We start from the raw sequence: 21151 nt of genomic DNA on the forward strand, positions 1-21151 counted from the left end.
TAAGTAAATTAAGGAAAAGCTTTTAAGACATAAAATAGTGAAGTTTCTGGAATCCAATGGATTACAGGACCTGAGGCAACATGGATTCACTAGATTCACTAAAATTCAGTGGTCGAATACAGCGGCAGCAAGCTTAACAAAGGGATCAGAGCCTTGAAAAACCCCTTAGGGTGAAACATGTTGGCGGTAAAATCCCTGAAAGCAAGACCACAATTTTAAGCTAAGTACTTTAACCATATTTACATAAAAGGTGGAAAAAAATTTTTAAATTTATAAATCTATAGTTATAAGTTTTAAGATCCGGTGAGGAAGTAGTACATAAAGCCTGGTACAATGTGTTTACTTGAGTTCTAGGTGGTATTTCTGAGGATCTGTAAATAAATATTTGATGCGAAGAGTGGTTGGAGGTGTTCTAGAAATCATACATGTCTGGTTTTAATTCTTCACTAGAGTCAGGTCTTGTCAGACAAATCTGATCAATTTCATTGGGTGACCAGAGAGTTGGATAGAGGGAGAGCACTGTATGTGGTTGTATTTACATTGCTGTAAAGCTTTTGACATCAATACTCCTCCTCTAGGCATATAAAGTGAAAGCCAACACTTGAAATACAGGGAGAAAGAGGAGGAATCTTTCTCCCTATATTTCAAAAGGAGTATTGATGACACACTCTTATGAGACTGTGAATTGTGAGAAAGTGGAGTTTTTTTGAATCAGTGAAGCCAAACGGAGGTTTTTTTTTCTCCACTCCTTTTTTTCTGGGCTTCTTCTCTGTTGTCACTTTTGGAATGGATTTGTGCCCTACTTGCCATACACTGAATTCAGGGGGGTTCCCTTAGATAGTGTTTATAGAATATGATGGTGTGGCATTGATTGATTTAACATACTCTGTCCTTTTGCTATTGGTTGAATATCAACCCCAAAAGAGTTTTGAATCTGTTAACCACTCAGTGATTTTGTGATGGGCATATAGAAAAGTTATTAAATGAACTCAAAGCTTTTCAAAGACACAAAATGTATGATACCAACCAAAGATGATCTGCTGTGCTGAAGATATACTTTACACCAAAACTTATTATACCCACCTGTACACCACAATGATAGCCCTTATGCCTGCTCCTAGCTCCTCTCACCTTGGGTTCTGCATCCCCAACCCTATATGTCATGTCTGTCTGTCCAAGTTAGATTGTAAGCTCTTCTGAGCAGGGACTGTCTATTAAATGCCAAACAACATCAATGCAGGTGCCATAAGGCGGTAAAAGGGGCCAAAAGAGACTACGAGGAAAAAATAGCTCAGGAGGCGAAGAACTTCAAGCTGTTTTTTCGATATATTAAGAGGAAATGACCCGTGAAGGAAGCGGTGGGACCGTTGGATGATCATGGAATAAAGGGAGCGCTAAAAGAGGACAAAGCAATTGCCAACAAACTGAACACATTTTTTGCGTCTGTATTTACCGAAGAAGATGTACACAGCATACCAGAACCCATCAGGCTATATGCTGGAAATGAAGATGGAAAGCTGACAGGATTGACGGTCAGTCTAGAGGAGGTGTGTAGGCAGATAGATAGGCTTAAGAGCAATAAATCCCCGGGACTGGATGGCATCCATCCGAGGGTCATCAAGGAACTGAAAGGTACCATAGCAGAACTGCTTCAACTCATAGCCAATCTGTCGATCAAATCGGGAAAGATTCCGGAAGACTGGAAGGTGGCAAATGTTACGCCGATCTTCAAGAAAGGTTCAAGGGGAGATCCCGGAAACTACAGACCTGCGAGTCTGACCTCGGTACTGGGAAAGATGGTAGAGTCACTGATAAAGGATAGCATCATTAATCACGTTGACGGACACGGGCTGATGAGGACCAGACAGCACGGTTTTAGCAAAGGCAGATTGTGTTTGACGAACTTGCTGCACTTCTTTGAGGGAGTAAAAAGACAGACAAGGGCGATCTGGTCAACATTGTATATCTGAATTTTCAGAAAGCATTCGACAAGGTTCCGCATGAACGACTACTTCGGAAAATTGCGAGCCATAGAATTGAGGATGAAATACGTGGATTAAAAACTGGCTGGAGCATAGGAAACAGAGAGTGGGGGTAAATGGACAATACTCGGACTGGAAGAGCGGCCCCAGTGGGGTGCCACAGGGCTCGGTGCTTGGACCCATGCTCTTTAACATCTTTATAAACAATCTGGACATAGGTACGACAAGCAAGGTAATTAAATTTGCGGACGATACGAAGTTATTCAGAGTAGTGAAGACGCAGGGGGATTGAGAAGATCTGCAACATGACATAATCAGGCTTGAGGAATGGCCATCAACATGGCAGATGAGGTTCAACGTGGACAACTGTAAAGTGATGCATGTTGGTAACAAAAATCTCATGCATGAATACAGGATGTACGGGACGATACTTGGAGAGACCTCCCAGGAAAGGGACTTGGGAGTTCTGATCGACAAGTCGATGAAGCCGTCCACGCAATATGCAGCGGCGGCAAAAAGGGCAAACAGAATGCTAGGAATGATAAAGAAGGGGATCACGAACAGATCCGAGAAGGTTATCATGCCGTTGTACTGGGCCATGGTGCGCCCTCACCTGGAGTACTGCGTCCAGCACTGGTCGCCTTACATGAAGAAGGACACAGTACTACTCGAAAGGGTCCAGAGAAGAGCGACTAAGATGGTTAATGGGTTGGAGGAGCTTAGATTAGAGAAACTGGGCCTCTTCTCCCTCGAACAGAGGAGATTGAGAGGGGACATGATCGAAACATTCAAGGCACTGAAGGGGATAGACTTAGTAGATAAGGACAGATTGTTCACCCTCTCCAAGGTAGGGAGAACGAGAGGGCACTCTCTAAAGTTAAAAGGGGATAGATTCTGTACGAACGTAAGGAAGTTCTTCTTCACCCAGAGAGTGGTAGAAAACTGGAATGCTCTTCTGGAGTCTGTCATAGGGGAAAACACCCTCCAGGGATTCAAGACAAAGTTAGACAAGTTCCTGCTGAACAAGAATGGGCGCTGGTAGGGTTAATCTTGGTTAGGGTGCTGGTCTATGACCAGAGGGCCCACCGCGTGAGCGGACTGCTGGGCATGATGGACCACTGGTCTGACTCAGCAGTGGCAATTCTTAGGTTCTTAAATTGTATAATGCTGCAAATGCCTTTCAGCGCTATATAACTGATAAATGGTAGTAGTAATATATTGCTGCAGTAAATCTGGGTTTGACGCACAGCTTAGCAAAAGAAACTCCATGAGAGCAGATAGGACTACAAACCCACTTTTCTGGGTATTATGCCTTGAATTTGTGGCTTTCCAAGCGCTGTTTTGTAAATTATAATAATCTACAAAATTATATTTTTAAAAACATTTTTCATTTATTAGGTGCTGGCATCTGTGAAGAACAAAATTGAAGAGTTTGCATCCAGTGAGGAAGACTTTGCTGATCTTCTTGTACAAGGCCAGCAGTACTTACTTTCCCGAGTAAACATGTCTGATGCCCGGCCAGAATTATTAACCAAAGGTAAATATTAACTGTACTGAAGATAGAGGGCATTCAGTAAATACAGGCGAGCACCTGGAACTTGAACTACTTTTCCCAGAACAATGTTGCTAATCGATCATAATTAACGTGGTAACATAAACGTAGGGCTCCTTTTACTAAGGTGGGCCAGCGGTTTTCGCACAGGCTTAGCGCGTGCTACAATGCCCCGCGTGCTAGCCGCTAACGCCTCCATAGAGCCATTAGTATTTTTCATTTAGCGCGTGGTTTGCGCACGCTAATCTTTAGCGCGCACTAAGAACGCTAGCGCACCTTAGTAAAAGGAGCCCTTAGTGTGTGGAACTTTTATTAAAACAATCGTGAATTTCAAGACCTGTTTTAAACAGATGAAGCTAAGGCCCTTCTTTTGTGTTGGTAAAAGTAGCCAATTTTCAACAATTGACTGCAGAAATGTACACATTTAGACAAGATTTTTCAAATAAAAATACAAAGGAAAACCACCTAATGAGATGCACCAAGAGGAATACAGAATCAGTTTGGTTAATGTGTTGGGTAGGGTTGGAGGGGGGGTCCAGCAGGAGGGACAAGGAATCCTATCGCATTCAGGGAGGGGGTGTCCGGCAGGAGGGACTGGGCCTCCCTCCTGCCGGTAAAGATCTGCCAGTTCCGGGAGGGAGGGGGGTTCCGGCAGGAGAGATTGGGTATCCTGCCGCAATGTGTTGGGGTGGGGGGTTGTAGCAGGTGGTGGCAGGAGAGCTTGGGCATCTCTCCTGCTGCGATCGTTACGGATGCAGGGGGACGGGTTGCCTGGGCCGCTGAGCTGATCGCAGCAGCTGCGATCAGCTCAGCAGCCCGATCCGGAACTCGTACCTTTTTTGACTTGGTCTAAGTCAAAACGTATAAGTTCTGTCTTGCAACCTGTCAAACTTTTTGATTATGGCTGCCGGAAGACTAAGTCTAGGTCGGCCCACATCCCGCCCACCTCCCACTCTATTTACTCCTCCAAAAACGCCCCTTTTCACTCTGGGCATACAGCAGCACTGAAAAGGCCTAAGCTGGTTTTGAATACATCTAAAACCAGTTTTGATTATCGGTGCTTGGACAACCTGTCTTATTGTTAGTTCAAATACCGACTTAGGCCGTTTTTTGGACTTTAAAAAAAAAAAAAATTATTATGAGCCCCTTATCTTGCATCCAACGGTGGCCTGTTCATTTCACTCAATGGCTTCCCTCAAGGGATATATTAAGTGGTTAGGGTGGCTTATGGGCCTGGGTCCTCCTCTCTTTGGTTCACTAGCTCACCCCCCAGACTACTTAAGCCACCTCTATGCAGCTCTAATAGGCTTTCCTATGCCAGGTGTTGATGTTCTGGCGGCAGGTATGTACATTTTTTATTCCGATTTGTGTAGCGGTGGGGGGGGGGGGGAATCAGTGATCACTGGGGGAGTGTGTGGGGATCTGTACTTTGTGTCTGCAGTGGTTATCTGGTCACTTTGGATACCTTCTGTGCACTTAGACCTGTTTTTAGATCACCTAAGTCACAACGTATAAGTTCCGTCTAGGCCAGGGGTCTCAAAGTTCCTCCTTGAGGGCCGCAATCCAGTTGGGTTTTCAGGATTTCCCCAATGAATATGCATGAGATCTATTTGCATGCACTGCTTTCAATGCATATTCATTGGGGAAAACCCGACTAGATTGTGGCCTTCAAGGAGGGACTTTGAGATCCCTAGTCTAGGCAGTCTCGTTAAACTTGTAGTACGACTAAGTCTAGGTCAGCTCACGTCCTGCCCAAATCCCACCCTCATCACTCCTCCTTTCAGCTCTGGGCGTACAGTGGCACTGAAAAGGCCTAAGCTGTATTTAGATAAGTCTAAAACCTGTTTTGATTATCGGCACTTGGATGACCTGACTTTAAGGTCGTCCAATTGCCGATTTAGGTGGGATTTTAGACGTATTTCTGGTTTTGATTATGAGCCCCATAGGATTTAAATTAGAAGAAAAATATAAAAGAAATAAAAATAAAAAGGTTTTGGTGAAAGCACAAAGATAATGAGGTTTGTTTTTTTTGACCAATGATAGTACCCTTGGCCCTATTGAATGTGTCTTTAAAATATTAAGACACTGAGGTATTTGAGATTTTTTTCCTCATTATCATTATTAATTTGATGTCACTGATAAATATTACACTGTGTTCAGTTTTTTTGTTAGATACCACGCAATCTTGTCAATATTTGATTAAACCAGTAATCCAACAACGTTGCAAACTGACATTTTGCTTGCTATCAACCTTAAGGTGTCTTCCCTCCCCTTCTGGTATGAATGTGACACTCGATGAAGTTACAGGGAAATACTTTTAAAACCAATAGGAGGAAATTTATTTTTCAGTCAGAGAATAGTTAAGCTCTGGAACGTGTTGCCAGTGGATGTGGTAAGAGCGGATAGCGTAGCTGGTTTTAAGAAAGGTTTGGACAAGTTCCTGAAGGAAAAGTCCATAGTCTGTTATTGAGAAAGACATGGGGGAAGCCACTGCTTGCCCTGTATTGGTGAAAAAAGCAAAAACCTCCCAAACCCCAAGAACTGGAACCAGACAAGGGGGAGAGACAAGAGCGGGAACGGCAGAGCTACACAACACAATCTACAAATAATTATTATGTATGCACGGGAGAGCCCTCAGTCACACAGCCACCCACTGGAAACTCCCAGAGGTACAGGCTGTCACTTGGCTTACACCCAGAAGAGTGTTAACTGTGAAACATCCCCGGGCTCTACTCCGTGTTTTTTTTGTGATAAAGTGCACCCAACAGTGCTAAGTGTGAAAAAAGATATAAATTAAAAAAAAACACACACACTCTACCATTCACGACAATAGTCTCTATCCCTTGTCCGAGGGGCCAAAGTATCAAACGTCCATGTCCAACAAAGCAAAAAATACCAGCAGGAAGTACTTAGCTTCTCCGTGGAAACAAACAGCCAGCAGAGGTCTTGGTTCGTCCAACAGGATTCCGTTTCGGGGGTGCACACCCCCTTCTTCAGGAACGGCTAGACTGCGCTGTGACCCTCCAAATTATCCGGCACAGCTTGAGCTACTCCTTGGGTTTTAGCCAGGTACTAGTGACCTGGATTGGCCACCGTGAGAACGGGCTACTGGGCTTGATGGACCATTGGTCTGATCCAGTAAGGCAATTCTTATGTTCTTGTTCTCGATCCATGTCAGCTGTTTGTATGTCTGCCTGCCTTGATTTGAGTTTTAGCTCAGTGAGTCAAGGACTGGCTCTGGTCTCTATTGCTACTGTGACATGCATGCCTAGTACCGTGTTAGAAGTGATGAGTAGCACATAAGAACATAAGAATAGCCTTACTGGGTCAAGCCCAGTAACCCGTTCTCACGGTGGCCAATCCAGGTCACTAGTACCTGGCCAAAACCCAAAGAGTAGCAACATTCCATGCTACCGATCCAGGGCAAGCAGAGGCTTCCCCCATGTCTTAATAACAGACTATGGACTTTTCCTCCAGGAATTTGTCCAAACCTTTCTTAAAACCAGCTACGCTATCCGCTTTTACCACAACCTCTGGCAACGCGTCCCAGAGCTTAACTATTCTCCGAGTGAAAAAATATTTCCTCCTATTGGTTTTAAAAGTATTTCCCTGCAGTTTCAATGTGTCCCCTAATTACATGGAGCATAGGTGAAATTCTTTTATTGCACGTTAACTTCCCGTGTTCTTGTGTGTTTCAGAGAGAGTCCAGGAGTGTGGCGTTCCAGGCACTGGGCAAAAGAAGTTGGGGACGGCCGAGTCCCCCCTGGCGAGCAGATCAGGGAGAGCCCTTCCCACCGTGTCCTTGCCACTGAGAAATGCTGTCTTGGCTGCTGTACTTTTCCCCGAATTTTTAAAAGAACTGGCTGCGCTGGCACAGGAACATTCCATTTTATGCTGCAAACTGCTTAGTTCTTTTGATGAATCGCGTTGCTAGCGCACTTAATAAGGAGAGGCTCCTGCCCGGTTCAACCCTACGGAACTGGCTGGTAGTGGTAATTCTGTGGCACTTACCTGGGTGCTGCCACTGAACATTAGCTGAAACTGACCACTGAGAAACCGGCTAGGTTAGGGGTGGTCCAGAGGTGGAGTTTGGGCACAGTCATTACTTAGCCAGTTAGTAGGGGATATTTAAGTCTGCTAACTGACTAGGTAAGCGGATAATATTAGGACAACAGACAAAGCAATCCTAGCTTTAGCCGCCGAGTTATCCGGGCACCGGTCTGAATATCAGCCTGTGCTGAATTATATTCCGGATGGCTGCACGGATATTCAGTGCCAGAGGCTGGACACATCCCTGCATTGAATAGCTGGGTTTAATTCTGCCCCTGGCTGTGAGTGGCTTACAAGATGCCTATCTCCTGAATATCAGGCCCAACACTTTTTAAAATAATTTGAAGAGCTTTTTTTTTTTAACTGAAAACCAAGAGCCTGTGTGTGTTTGCTCCCATATGATAGGTGTTTCTGCCTGCACACTGGCACCGACTTTTGCGTTTCCTGCAATACTTGATGGAACAGATCTGTTTGGTTAAAATTGATTTCCAGTCAAATGGCACAAGACACGATCGTTTGGTAAAATAAATACTCCAAATGGATCTTCTCCCCCCCTGTCTTCCCTAAATACCACTTTTACACCAGTATCGGTGATCATTTTTATTTTTTGTGGTAGGTATTTCTCCAGTTTCTAGCTTTGCAATTTTTTTAAACAATCCTAAGAGAATGTTCTGTTAGATGTACATATAACATAGTAAATGACGGCAGCGAAAGACCCGAATGGTCCATCCAGTCTGCCCAACCATACATGCTCCATAAATTAATCATTTAATTTAAATGGTTCTTTTTCTTAGATATTTTTGGGCCAGAAACCCAGAGTCCTGCCTGATAGTGTGCTTAGGTTCCATCTACTGGAATCTCTGTCAAAGCTCAATCCAGCCCATCTTAACCATCCCAGCCATCGAAGCCCTCCCCAGCCCGTCCTCAACTGAATGTCCATATACGGGATACAGACTGTGCAAGTCTGCCCAGTACTGGCCTTAGTTTGCATTCTATGGTACTTCCCCCCACCCTTCCCCCCATCATGGCAGAGAAGATCACTAACTGTTTGGGGTGATTTTTCTGTTCGGGAACAACACGGCCTTCTTACTAAACTATGTTATTTTCTTAACACACGCTTAATGCAGGAAAAAGGCTTACTGCAAAACAAAGCGTTTTGTGGTAAAATGACTGTCGGCGTGCACTAATTGTGTGCCACTTATATTTTTGCTCATTTTTTCAGGAGGGGGGCATGCCATGAGCAGGGAAGCCTTATTCAACTATCACGTTCACACTGGCGCACGCTAACGAGCCAACACAGAGTTAAGGTGGGAGCAAGCGGTGCCTCCGAAATACGAGGCGGTAAAGGCTCCCACATTTACTTTTTTACCAGTACAGCACATTAATGCAAACATTAGCAGGACCAGAGAAAAAAAAAGTAGTTTAAAAAGCCTCCAAATTATAATTTCGGCACAAGCAGCCATCAACTTACTGCCCGCTTCACACTCTCTCTGATGTCACATCCGGGACCCACACCTAGGAAGTGACATCAGAGACACGGGCAATAAGTTGGTGGCTGCTGGCACCGAAGTTAAAAAGGTATGGGGAAGGGGGCGTGCGAGCGGCAGGGTGGGGGAGGGGTGCCAGCGCCCCAGGTGCCATTCACCCTCGCTCCACCACTGGCTTCTATGTTAAAAACATACTAAGGCAGGATTGTAGTACAGTTTGGTAAAAGAGCCCCCAAAATCTCCATCATGTGCAAGGTGAGGGGAAGGAGAATAGCCAGAGGTGAACATCCCTCCTGCATCTTACCAAAACTACCTGTAGCACAAATATCGTCCTTACTTTGTAGAGATGTCTGCTAAAGGAAACGGAGCTATGAAAAAGACTGTCACAGATATAGACTCTTCCTTCCATGTGCAAGAAACCAAGGAAGGGGAATGAATGAACACAGCCGGAGCACACAATTGTGATCTATGTTGTCAGCATTGCCTAATAATGAAGAAGCCGTAAGTGCTCTTGGGAGGTGTAGCTTTTACCCACCTCCCCCAAGACATTTTTTTTAAAAACAAGAATAACATCTATGCAATTTTCTGCAACCAAAAGAAGCACTTCAGGGAGGCCTTCAATCATAAAGCCTTGTGAACAGTGAAACTTGAGACCTCCACAGCAAAATGAGCTTTTTAGCAGAAACCAAGTGTCTGCTGACACTGAGGTATAGGCCGAGTTTCCCTACACACATACACAACATGCGCTGCACAAGTGCACACATGTCGATGTGTCTTTTTTTTACATCAATATTTTATACTTTCTCAATAAGGTATTCCAAATGTATTTTTGTAGTTTTTAAGAAAGAACGATGGGGATGTGTTTTCTTCTCTTGTGAATGCATTTATGAGAACTTGTAGGCCTTATCTTGGCTAAGGGTGACTTGCTCTTACTTTGAAAATATGTATTATTTATTGTTTAGCAAGGAAGTTGTTCGTATTGTGTAAGATAGCACTTAAAATATGTAATGTTTATTATGTGTGTATATTGGAATTGGGAAGAAGAGGGGAAGAAAGACCAGGCTGCAGCCTTTTCACTGGTGACTAGCTTCTGATGAAATTTCTATGTAGATTGGCTCTCGGTAGACTCTAAGGCCCCAATGCTCTAAAATCGCTGTTAAAAATCTCTTGGGTTGCAATAGTACCAGTACATTTAATGATTTCAGAATAGGCCCGGGAGCCTTAGGCCCCTCCTGTGGGCAGGGCCTTAGGCACATGGACCCAACCCGGCCCATGTGCTTAAGGCCCCGCCCAAAGGAGGAGCCTAAGGACCAGGCGCCTCAGGGCCCACCTGTGGGCGGGGTTTGAGCTGCCTGGGCCAGTCGCGCCCCATTCCTGCACTGGCTGGCCTGCCGGACAGACGGGCTTGGCATCCGTCCGTCCGTGCAACATTTTTTGAGGTACGGGGAAGGGGGGTCGTGGGGTTGGCGGGGGGGGGGCGGTCGGGGGTTCAGGGGGTGGTCGTTGGGGGGGTTGCGTCAGCAGCTTTCAACGTTTGCACATAAAGACATTACTTTAATATACGCTCTCGAGATGCAGTTTTAACACATGCATGCTTTTTCATTTGCTAATTTGAAATTTTTTTCCATTGGTGAATGCAATTAGTTTTCAACGAATGTGTATAAGACATGCCTGCAATACATGTGTTCGATAAGTGGTTTTTAACACACACATGCTTTTTCTTTTGCTATTTTGAGATTTTTTTTTCCATTGGTGAATATAGGATAAATTTACTGAGAAATCTGACAGTGACATCTGCCAGGTTTTGGAATTTTTAAAATTTTTATTTCCATGTCATGCAATTGTTGGCCCCAGCCCCACTTTTAACAGTACCGGCACCCAGCCGGTAATTTTCGGGCATTAAAAGTCAGTGCTTCAGTCTGTGCCTCACCAGGCAATGTCAGAGCATCACCCAGAGTGCTTGTTTTAATATTATTGACCTCGTTGTACTATATTTGCATAGAAGAGTCAGAGGCTGCTACGTTGCAGGGAAAAGACCGTGGTAAGCCATTATATGCGTCAGTAGGGAAAATACTTTGATGCTAAACCGGTTAGAACTGGTTTAACCTCCATTATTAAATGCACAGTAGGTTTAGAACATCGGGGCCTAAGTGTGATTAATTATGGTAATACTGAGATATGGGTAAGCAACTGCATACCTGATCACTTCTCTGCATTAATGTGAACCATTGTTTCTTCAGTGTGATGGATTACAAACGTGCAGACCAAGAAATGAAAGAGTATAGCCTGAGCTATGGCCTTTAATGGGTGGGGAGATTGTTCCAGCATCTTGTCCCCTCAACATTATGGCACAGAAAATGTACTTAATCTGAATCCAAAGCCAAAGTTAAAACACCGATTGCTTTTCATAAACCAGGCTGTATATAGGAAACCTCATGCACTGTGATGCATTTTTAACCTGTACTGTTTTTAAAAAAATTTAAATTATTACAGTCGTACCATATTCGGTTAAAATATTTTTAATAAAGCACGGCACCAGCATCACAATTTGCCTTACCAAAAAAGGTTTACACTGTGTTTTCCATTTCCAAAAGTCATAGGGAATAGTGAGTGCTCAAGCTTTGCATATAGGACGAGGCATGGAGTGTTCATGGTGTCTTTCCACCTGCAGTTCTGTGAGAGAATCTCAGGATTGACTTTTGCGTGCTCTCTCTGCCTTCTAGTCCAGTGCTGAGCACTTTGCAAAGGATTCTGTATGCTCCAGTACACTCAAGGATAAATTTACTCCAGTGCCTTCGCCCCACATTGGTTTCCTTCCTGGTGACACCCATGGGGCTAGTATCTCTCCTTTATTCCCCACCCTTCTAGTCAGGTCTCTCTCTTCCTCCTTCTTCCATTGTGATCCTGTATACTGAACCTTGGTTGTCAGCAGCAGCACCATAAAGAACAGGCGGCTGTTGTCCTATCCCTATGTCTTCCCTATGCTGTGTCCCGTCCACAGGAAGTTGCATCAGAGGAGGTGGGCCACAGCACAGGGAAGATGCAGGGGTGGGTCAAAAGCCACATGTTCATGCTGCTGCCGCCAGCAGCAACTAAATTAAAGTGTACAGAGCCACAGTGGAAAAGGGAGGGAGACAGAACAGATTGGGGTGGGGAGAGACACTATATCGAGTGAGCAAAGGAGAGATGCAAGACATGGGGGGGAGAGAATGTTTAATCTTTACACCAGGTGAGGCACTGGTGATGATGTCAGAGGCTGGGGATTTGGACCCCCTTTATTAGATGGCAGTCTGAGCCAGCGCCCCCCCACCTGCAATGCTTAAGCTGGGCCTGAGGACACTGGCCATTTTTATATTGGTCACGTGAACACAGTAGCAGTCACCGAAAAGACTCGTTGTGCACACCTTTTTTTGTTGTTACAATTGAAAATGCTGGCCCAATATTCAGCCACTAAGCCTGGAAATTCAATTCTGGGCCATGTCTGAGCTTCAGCATTGGATTTCCGGGTTTGTGGAGCCAGCCAACGTAAAGCTGGCTACTTAGGTATAATATCGGCACATAACCAGCTCAGGGGCACTGCATAAATACAGAACCGACTTTTATGCCGTCTTGTGTATTTGTTTAACCTGGCCGCTGAATATTGTCACTGACTGGCCAAGTGCTGACGCCATCCCCGGAATGCACCCCAAATAGCAGGTTTTGCATTAGGCACAAACTGGTCATTCAGCAAACTAGCGATTAGCCCAGAACAGGAGCTGTTTCTGGCTGCTTAAATCATTTTGAATATTGACCCAAGTCTTTCAAATAAAACTGCTCTTCGTTCTTTCCAAAGATACTTTTCTTATGTGGAAGTATCGCTAAAGCAGGGTAAGTAAGGCATTAGTGCAGGCAGCAATAGACGTGTAATGAAGGGATGAGTGGTGCCCCTCAACCGCCCTCTTCTCCACCTCCCTGCTCTTTACAACACCCCCCTCCACGCCCTCCTTCCCTTCCCCCGTACCTTTTTAATTTTCCCTGCAGTGAGCAGCATTACGAGCTTGCCCACATCGTGTTGGCTATCCCTCTGATATAACTTCCTAGGTATGGGGCCCAGAAGGGATGTCGGAGAGGCGACACCGATGCGGGTAGCAAGTTCATAGTGCTGCTCGCGCAGGGAAAATGAAAGAAATACGAGGGAAGGGGCATACGCGTGTGACGGGGGAATCAGGAAGGAGTGGGGGGGCAGAGAGGAGGTTGGGTGCCTGCACCCCTTAGAAAGCACGCCCAGGGCGGACTGCCCCCCCCTTGATATGCCACTGGTGAAAGGTGGGAGGTATTGAGTGGGGTGTGGGCAGGGCTGTGGATGGAGTTTGAGCAGGGTTGTGTCCTTTTTTTTGTCTTCACAGATATGTTAACACTCTCCCTTCCCTACGCTGCAGCTTGTGATCTTCAGACTGCTGGTGGTCAGACATTGCAGCAGAGGAAAAGCTGCCCACAGCCCAAAGATTATAAGCTGTAGTGTGGGGGAGAGAGGTTTCTCACTGGGGGGAAGGGAGGTGGAGTGGCGGACTGGCAGGTCATTGGCGTCTTCCTCTGTAGCACCCCTGGCACTCACAGTTTGGGAAACACCATCTTAGGGGCTGATGCAGAAGGGTGCAGCTAACGAGAGCTGAATGTGCATGTTAGTAGGTGAATGATACAGAAAGAAGTTCAGCACCTGAATTTTAACTTACATAGTAGATGGCGCACAGCAAGTTTAAAATGTATGGCGACAAGCGTTGTAGCTACTCTAGCAATGTAGAGAAGCCCCTCAGGCGGGGCCACTAGACTGCAAGGGATTTTCAATGTGTAAAATGATCATTGCTCATGCACTGACAAGAAGGGGGTCATTTTTTTCCCTGAGCTATGTCAGACCCGTGCTCTCTGGGGACACCCTGAGCCATTGGGTAGTGACACGATGTTTGCTATTGGCGTGGTCCCTTTAGAATTAGGGTGTCCTTTCAAGTTGGCCACCACTAGGCCAATGCCTAACTAAGCTTACTCCCAAGGGCTTTGAAGAAAACACATTTGTCAGAATGGCCTTGGTGCAAAACATAAACTTTTATTTGGCCACCAGCAGTAGAATCACTGTGCCACTCCCTGATAGCATGAACATAATACAAAACCAAAAAGAAAAAGTTCATTTCACTCACTATCACTCAGGAATCAGCTCTGAGCTTGCTTGGCATATCATACAGTCATTTAGCTTTTCTTAAGGCTTAGAGGTGAAACAGTTGGCAAAAATAACTTTTCACTGTAGAACTACAGAGGAGACATTCATATACATGCATAAGAGACATTCTGTGCTTTGCACTCACTTTCTCCAGCTGGGCTGGACTTTCCACACAGAAAGGGAGCAGGCTTTACGCTGAGAGGATTAATCTCCTTTTCCTAAGAGGCATGCAGGCTAATTCAATTACCTAGTTGCTATGGCAGTCAATTCACAGCTGGGCTCTTGCAAGGAGTCCTGAAACCAGGAACCTCTTGGTTTAACCTGGCTAGAATTACAGCCTAGCGTTTGGTTCGGCTGTGCACATTTCCTGAAGAGGAGATTACTGTGTCTTTCACAAAGTAGTCCAGCAAACTAGCATGTGAAAACTGCAGTACAGGATTACGTTCCTTGATAACTCCCACAGTCATTAGCTTAATGAGAAAACAGAAAAACACAGCCAGAAAGAAAACCCTTTTCACAGACCTTTTCCCAGTGTGTTCAGCTCTCCATTTCCTCTGGCCAACTCTCCTCCACAGCACTACTCTCTTCCACCACCATTGGCTCTGGGGGAAGGAATTCTGTGGCCAAATTACCAGTCTGCTCTTCAGTCATCGCCCAGTCCGTGCTGATGAACTGCCCTGCAGGGTCTGAGGCAAGCTCAGCCCCGTCCTGCACTTCCTGCCTCTGCTCTCATCCTGCTCTTTCTGCCCAGCCTCTTTCTGCTCCACCTCCGCCTTGCTCTCTGACAAGCCTGGCTTTAAGCTGAGGGAAAGAACCACTCCCCCTTGGCTTTGGATAGGGGAAGGGAATTCCTTCCTCAGCCTGTGCCGTTTCTCTGAGGGGAAACTGCTTGTGAGCTTTCTGCCTTATATCTTTTTTCAAAGGGCTAAGGCCCTCTTTTACTAAGCCGCAGTATGCTCTGACACTCCTAGGAATTCAGTGAGCATCAGAGCAGTTAGCGGCTTAGTAAAAAGGGGGATGGGGGATAAGGTAGGTAATATTTCAATGTGCCTAATTTTACTTGCTTGCTTGTTACAGCTGCCAGAGCTGTCCATCTCCCTTGTTTCCCTGTTCATAATTTGGATGTTTCCTATTCTAAAATACATGCGAGATGAACATCAATTTGTGATGTTCTGAGTTGGACGCCCTTTCTAAAATGCTGCTCCACATGTAACCTGCAATTTGGCATAACTAAAAACCCTAAACTGGAAGACTGCAAAATTTATTTATTTATTTGTTTAAATCTTTATTGATTTTCAAACTTTGATAGTGCAAATACAATTGGTAAATCATAAATACTGCATAGAACGCACTAATAACTATACAATTATTACAGTAAACAATCACTTACTCCCATCCTCATCTTAATTATTAATACAATAATACATATGATGTGATTTCAATATTATAATTAAGTAATTTAACTCCTCAACTTACATTTCCTTCCCTGGATGTGTAAAGAATCTAATGAAAAGGGAAGAAACATGACCCTTACTGTAATGCAACAAAAGTAGTCAATGGACTCCAAACGTTCCGCCATCATTCTTTCATACACACATTTACCCACCAAAAAGTATAATTAATCCTGTCATGGTTCTTCCAATTATGTGTGATCAGTTGAACAGCTATTCCTGTCACGATCAGGAAAAGGCGACTTTTATATTTGTCTAAAGTAGGCTTAACATGTAGTAACGTACCACAAATTACAGCCTCATAGGATAAGGGGATAGATGACCCAAGAATGAGATTTATTTGTCCCCAAATTGACTTCCAGAAACCAAGTATCAGTGGACAAAAATATAACAGATGATCCAAAGTCTCTATATTAATATGACATTGGCATTGTCAAAATTTATTTATTTAATTCATTTTCTATCTCGTTTCCCCTAAGGCAAATACTGACTATAATTAAGGAAGAAACTAAGGATTTTAACACTGATGTTGTTATCCATCTGGGAACAAATGACCTGGCCAACAACTCCACACTTGCAGCACAGAAAGCTTTTCGGGAGCTTGGTGAGGGCGTGAAACCTTTTGTAAAGACTTTAGCTTTTTCTGAAATACTGCCTGCATATGGAAAGGGAGAGCAAAGAGTGAAAAACACAGAGGACTTTAATAGATGGCTCAGAGCCTGGTGTCATCAAGAAGGCTTCAGGTACATAGGAGGATGGGGAAATACATGGAAGGACAAGAAGCTATATTGCACTGATGGGCTACATATTACTACAGCAGGAAAAAGAAACCTTGCAGAGAAATTTAGACAATATTTTTCTAGGCATTTAAACTAGAAGGTGGGGGTGGTGTATGTACGAAGGACAATTATAGAGACCACCCCCGGCAAAAGAAAAGATGTGATAGTAGTAAAGGCTGCAACATAAGCAATATCAGCAACTCATTTCTTAGTATTGCAACGGAAAGTGAAACGACACAAAAATCCATACGAAAAAGGAGATTATCGCTGAAAAATAGCTGGAAAGCGATGACCACAAATGCTCGCAGTCTAAGCAACAAAGTTCATGATCTGCAAGCCCTGATATTAGAGGCAGATCTAGATATTGTTGCTATCACAGAGACATGGTTCAGTGAATCACATGGATGGGATGCAAACATACCGGGATATAATCTTTTTAGGAAGGACAGAGATGGTCATAAAGGTGGAGGAGTAGCTCTCTATGTAAAGATCAATATCCAAGCGACCGAAATGCAAGGGACCTGGGGAGAGGAAGAAGCGATATGGATTGCTCTGAAAAGAGAAGATGGAACTTCTATCTACGTGGGTGTAGTCTACAGACCTCCGACTCAATCGCAGCAAATTGATAAGGATCTGATTGTGGATATCCAAAAGGTTGGAAGGAAAGAGGAGGTTCTGCTGTTGGGAGATTTCAACCTGCCGGATGCGGACTGGAATGTTCCGTCTGCGGAATCGGAAAGAAGTAGGGAGATTGTGGATGCCTTTCAAGAGGCTCTGCTCAGACAAATGATGATGGAACCCACAAGGGAAAAAGCGATATTGGATCTGGTCCTCACAAATGGAGAGAGTATCTCTAATGTTCGAGTGGGTGCTCACCTGGGTAGTAGAGATCATCAAACGGTTTGGTTTGATATAACGGCTAAAGTGGAGAGCGGCCGCACGATACTTAAAGTCCTAGATTTCAAACGTACGGACTTTAATGCAATGGGAAAGTACCTGAAGAAAGAGCTGTTAGGATGGGAGGACATAAGAGAAGTGGAAAGACAGTGGTCTAAGCTGAAAGGAACGATAAAAATGGCTACGGACCTTTATGTGAAGAAAATCAATAAAAACAAGAGAAAAAGGAAGCCGATATGGTTCTCCAACCTAGTGGCTGAGAAAATAAAGGCGAAAGAGTTGGCGTTCATGCAATATAAAATAACCCAAGAAGAGGAGAGCAGAAAGGACTACAGGGTGAAACTGAAAGAAGCCAAGAGAGAGATACGTTTGGCGAAGGCACAGGCGGAAGAACAAATGGCTAAAAATGTAAAAAAGGGAGATAAAAATTTTTTCAGATATATTAGTGAAAGGAGGAAGATAAAAAATGGAATTGCTAGGCTAAAAGATGCTGGGAACAAATATGTGGAGAGTGATGAGGAGAAAGCAAATGTGCTAAACAAATACTTCTGTTCTGTGTTCACAGAAGAAAATCCTGGAGAAGGACCGAGATTGTCCGGCAAAGTTACACGAGAAAATGGAGTAGATTCTGCGCCGTTCACGGAGGAGGGTGTTTATGAGCAACTTGAAAAACTGAAGGTGGACAAAGCGATGGGACCAGACGGGATCCATCCCAGGATACTAAGGGAGCTCAGAGAGGTTCTGGCGAGTCCTATTAAAGACTTGTTCAACAAATCTCTGGAGACGGGAATGATTCCTGGGGATTGGAGGAGAGCGGATGTGGTCCCTATTCATAAAAGTGGTCACAGGGATGAAGCAGGAAACTACAGGCTGGTGAGCCTCACTTCAGTTGTTGGAAAAATAATGGAAGTGTTGCTGAAAGAAAGGATAGTGTATTTCCTTGAATCTAAGGGGTTACAGGATCCGAGGCAACATGGCTTTACAAAAGGTAAATCGTGCCAAACGAACCTGATTGAATTTTTTGATTGGGTGACCAGAGAGCTGGATCGAGGACATATGCTAGATGTAATTTACTTGGATTTCAGCAAAGCCTTTGATACAGTTCCTCATAGGAGGCTGTTGAACAAACTTGAAGGGCTGAAGTTAGGACCCAAAGTGGTGAACTGGGTCAGAAACTGGCTGTCGGACAGACGCCAGAGGGTGGTGGTTAATGGAAGTCGCTCGAAGGAAGGAAAGGTGACTAGTGGAGTCCCTCAGGGTTCGGTGCTGGGGCCAATCCTGTTCAATATGTATGTGAGTGACATTGCTGAAGGGTTAGAAGGAAAAGTGTGCCTTTTTGCAGATGATACCAAGATTTGTAACAGAGTAAACACCAAAGAAGGAGTGGAGAATATGAAAAAGGATCTGCAAAAGTTAGAGGAATGGTCTAATGCCTGGCAACTAAAATTCAATGCAAAGAAATGCAGAGTAATGCATTTGGGGATTAATAATAGGAAGGAACCGTATATGCTGGGAGGAGAGAAGCTGATATGCACGGACAGGTGATAGTGTCCGAAGATCTACCGTATTTTCGCGGATATAACGCGCGCGTTATACGTGATTTTACGTACCGCGCATACCCCTCGCGCGTTATATGCCTGAGCGCGGTATACAAAAGTTTTTAAACATAGTTCCCACCCCGCCCGACGCCCGATTCACCCCCCCCAGCAGGACCGCTCGCACCCCCACCCCGAACGACCGCTCGCACGCGCTCCCACCCGCACCCGCATCCACGATCGGAGCAAGAGGGAGCCCAAGCCCTCTTGCCCGGCCGACTCCCCGACGTCCGATACATCCCCCCCCCGGCAGGACCACTCGCACCCTCACCCCGAAGGACCGCCGACTCCCCAACAATATCGGGCCAGGAGGGAGCCCAAACCCTCCTGGCCACGGCGACCCCCTAACCCCACCCCGCACTACATTACGGGCAGGAGGGATCCCAGGCCCTCCTGCCCTCGACGCAAACCCCCTCCCCCCAACGACCGCCCCCCCCCAAGAACCTCCGCCCGTCCCTCAGCCGACCCGCGACCCCCCTGGCCGACCCCCACGACACCCCCACCCGCCTTCCCCGTACTTTGTGTAGTTGGGCCAGAAGGGAGCCCAAACCCTCCTGGCCACGGCGACCCCCTAACCCCACCCCGCACTACATTACGGGCAGGAGGGATCCCAGGCCCTCCTGCCCTCGACGCAAACCCCCCTCCCTCCAACGACCGTCCCCCCCCAAGAACCTCTGACCGACCCGCGACCCCCCTGGCCGACCCCCCCACCCCCCTTCCCCGTACCTTTGGAAGTTGGCCGGACAGACGGGAGCCAAACCCGCCTGTCCGGCAGGCAGCCAACGAAGGAATGAGGCCGGATTGGCCCATCCGTCCTAAAGCTCCGCCTACTGGTGGGGCCTAAGGCGCGTGGGCCAATCAGAATAGGCCCTGGAGCCTTAGGTCCCACCTGGGGGCGCGGCCTGAGACACATGGGCCAAACCCGACCATGTGTCTCAGGCCGCGCCCCCAGGTGGGACCTAAGGCTCCAGGGCCTATTCTGATTGGCCCACGCGCCTTAGGCCCCACCAGTAGGCGGAGCTTTAGGACGGATGGGCCAATCCGGCCTCATTCCTTCGTTGGCTGCCTGCCGGACAGGCGGGTTTGGCTCCCGTCTGTCCGGCCAACTTCCAAAGGTACGGGGAAGGGGGGTGGGGGGGTCGGCCAGGGGGGTCGCGGGTCGGTCGGAGGTTCTTGGGGGGGGCGGTCGTTGGAGGGGGGGGTTTGCGTCGGGGGCGGGGGGGCCTGGGATCCCTCCTGCCCGTAATGTAGTGCGGGGTGGGGTTAGGGGGTCGCCGTGGCCAGGAGGGTTTGGGCTCCCTTCTGGCCCAACTACACAAAGTACGGGGAAGGCGGGTGGGGGTGTCGTGGGGGTCGGCCAGGGGGGTCGCGGGTCGGCTGGGGGACGGGCGGAGGTTCTTGGGGGGGGGGCGGGCGTTGGGGGGAGGGGGTTTGCGTCGAGGGCAGGAGGGCCTGGGATCCCTCCTGCCCGTAATGTAGTGCGGGGTGGGGTTAGGGGGTCGCCGTGGCCAGGAGGATTTGGGCTCCCTCCTGGCCCAATATAGTCGGGGAGTCGGCGGTCCTTCGGGGTGGGGGTGCGAGTGGTCCTGCCGAGGGGGGAGAAGAATCGGACGTCGAGGGGGGGCATCAGGCTTTCAGGATGGGGACAGGACTTCAAGGGGGGACAGGCAGACCTTCAAGGGGGGACAGGCAGACCTTCAAGGGGGGACAGGACTTCAAGGGGGACAGGCACGGAGAGGCGGGGCAGTGCACCGAAAGTCAGGGCGGGTGAACGGTGAGTCGGGGCAACCAGAGGAGAGTCGGGGCAGTGCACCGAAAGTCAGGGTGAGTCGGGGCAACCAGATGAGAGTCGGGGAGGGCGAAAGGAGAGTCAGGGTGGCCAGAGGAGAGTCGGGCAGCATGCGCGTTATATGCCTGAGCGCGGTATAGAAAAGTTTTTGTACATATCATCGTGATTTCTGCGCGCTATACCCCTGTGCGCGTTTTACAATGGTGCGCGTTATATCCGCGAAAATACGGTAAAGGCAAAAAACAGTGTGACAAGGCAGTGGCTGCTGCCAGAAGGATTCTGGGCTGTATAAAGAGAGGCGTAGTCAGTAGAAGGAAGAAGGTGTTGATGCCCCTGTACAGGTCATTGGTGAGGCCCCACTTGGAGTATTGTGTTCAG

The 21151-nt window shown here is 46.7% G+C and overlaps 1 protein-coding gene across 2 annotated transcripts in view; it reads left to right on the top strand.

The window, feature by feature from the left end:
• FAM160A1 (family with sequence similarity 160 member A1) overlaps positions 1 to 8263 on the top strand; it is a 241839-nt gene extending 233576 nt beyond the window's left edge. For both annotated transcript variants that reach the window (XM_033940663.1, XM_033940672.1), the window contains exons 11-12: positions 3381 to 3519; positions 7233 to 8263. In XM_033940663.1, the coding sequence (XP_033796554.1) occupies positions 3381 to 3519; positions 7233 to 7468 (375 nt within the window). In that variant the 3' untranslated portion in view covers positions 7469 to 8263. The remainder of the gene's footprint in view (positions 1 to 3380; positions 3520 to 7232) is intronic.
• Positions 8264 to 21151: the final 12888 nt, after the last annotated feature.

This window comes from Geotrypetes seraphini, chromosome 1 (genome assembly GCF_902459505.1).
Source record: "Geotrypetes seraphini chromosome 1, aGeoSer1.1, whole genome shotgun sequence".
Lineage (NCBI taxonomy): Eukaryota > Metazoa > Chordata > Amphibia > Gymnophiona > Dermophiidae > Geotrypetes > Geotrypetes seraphini.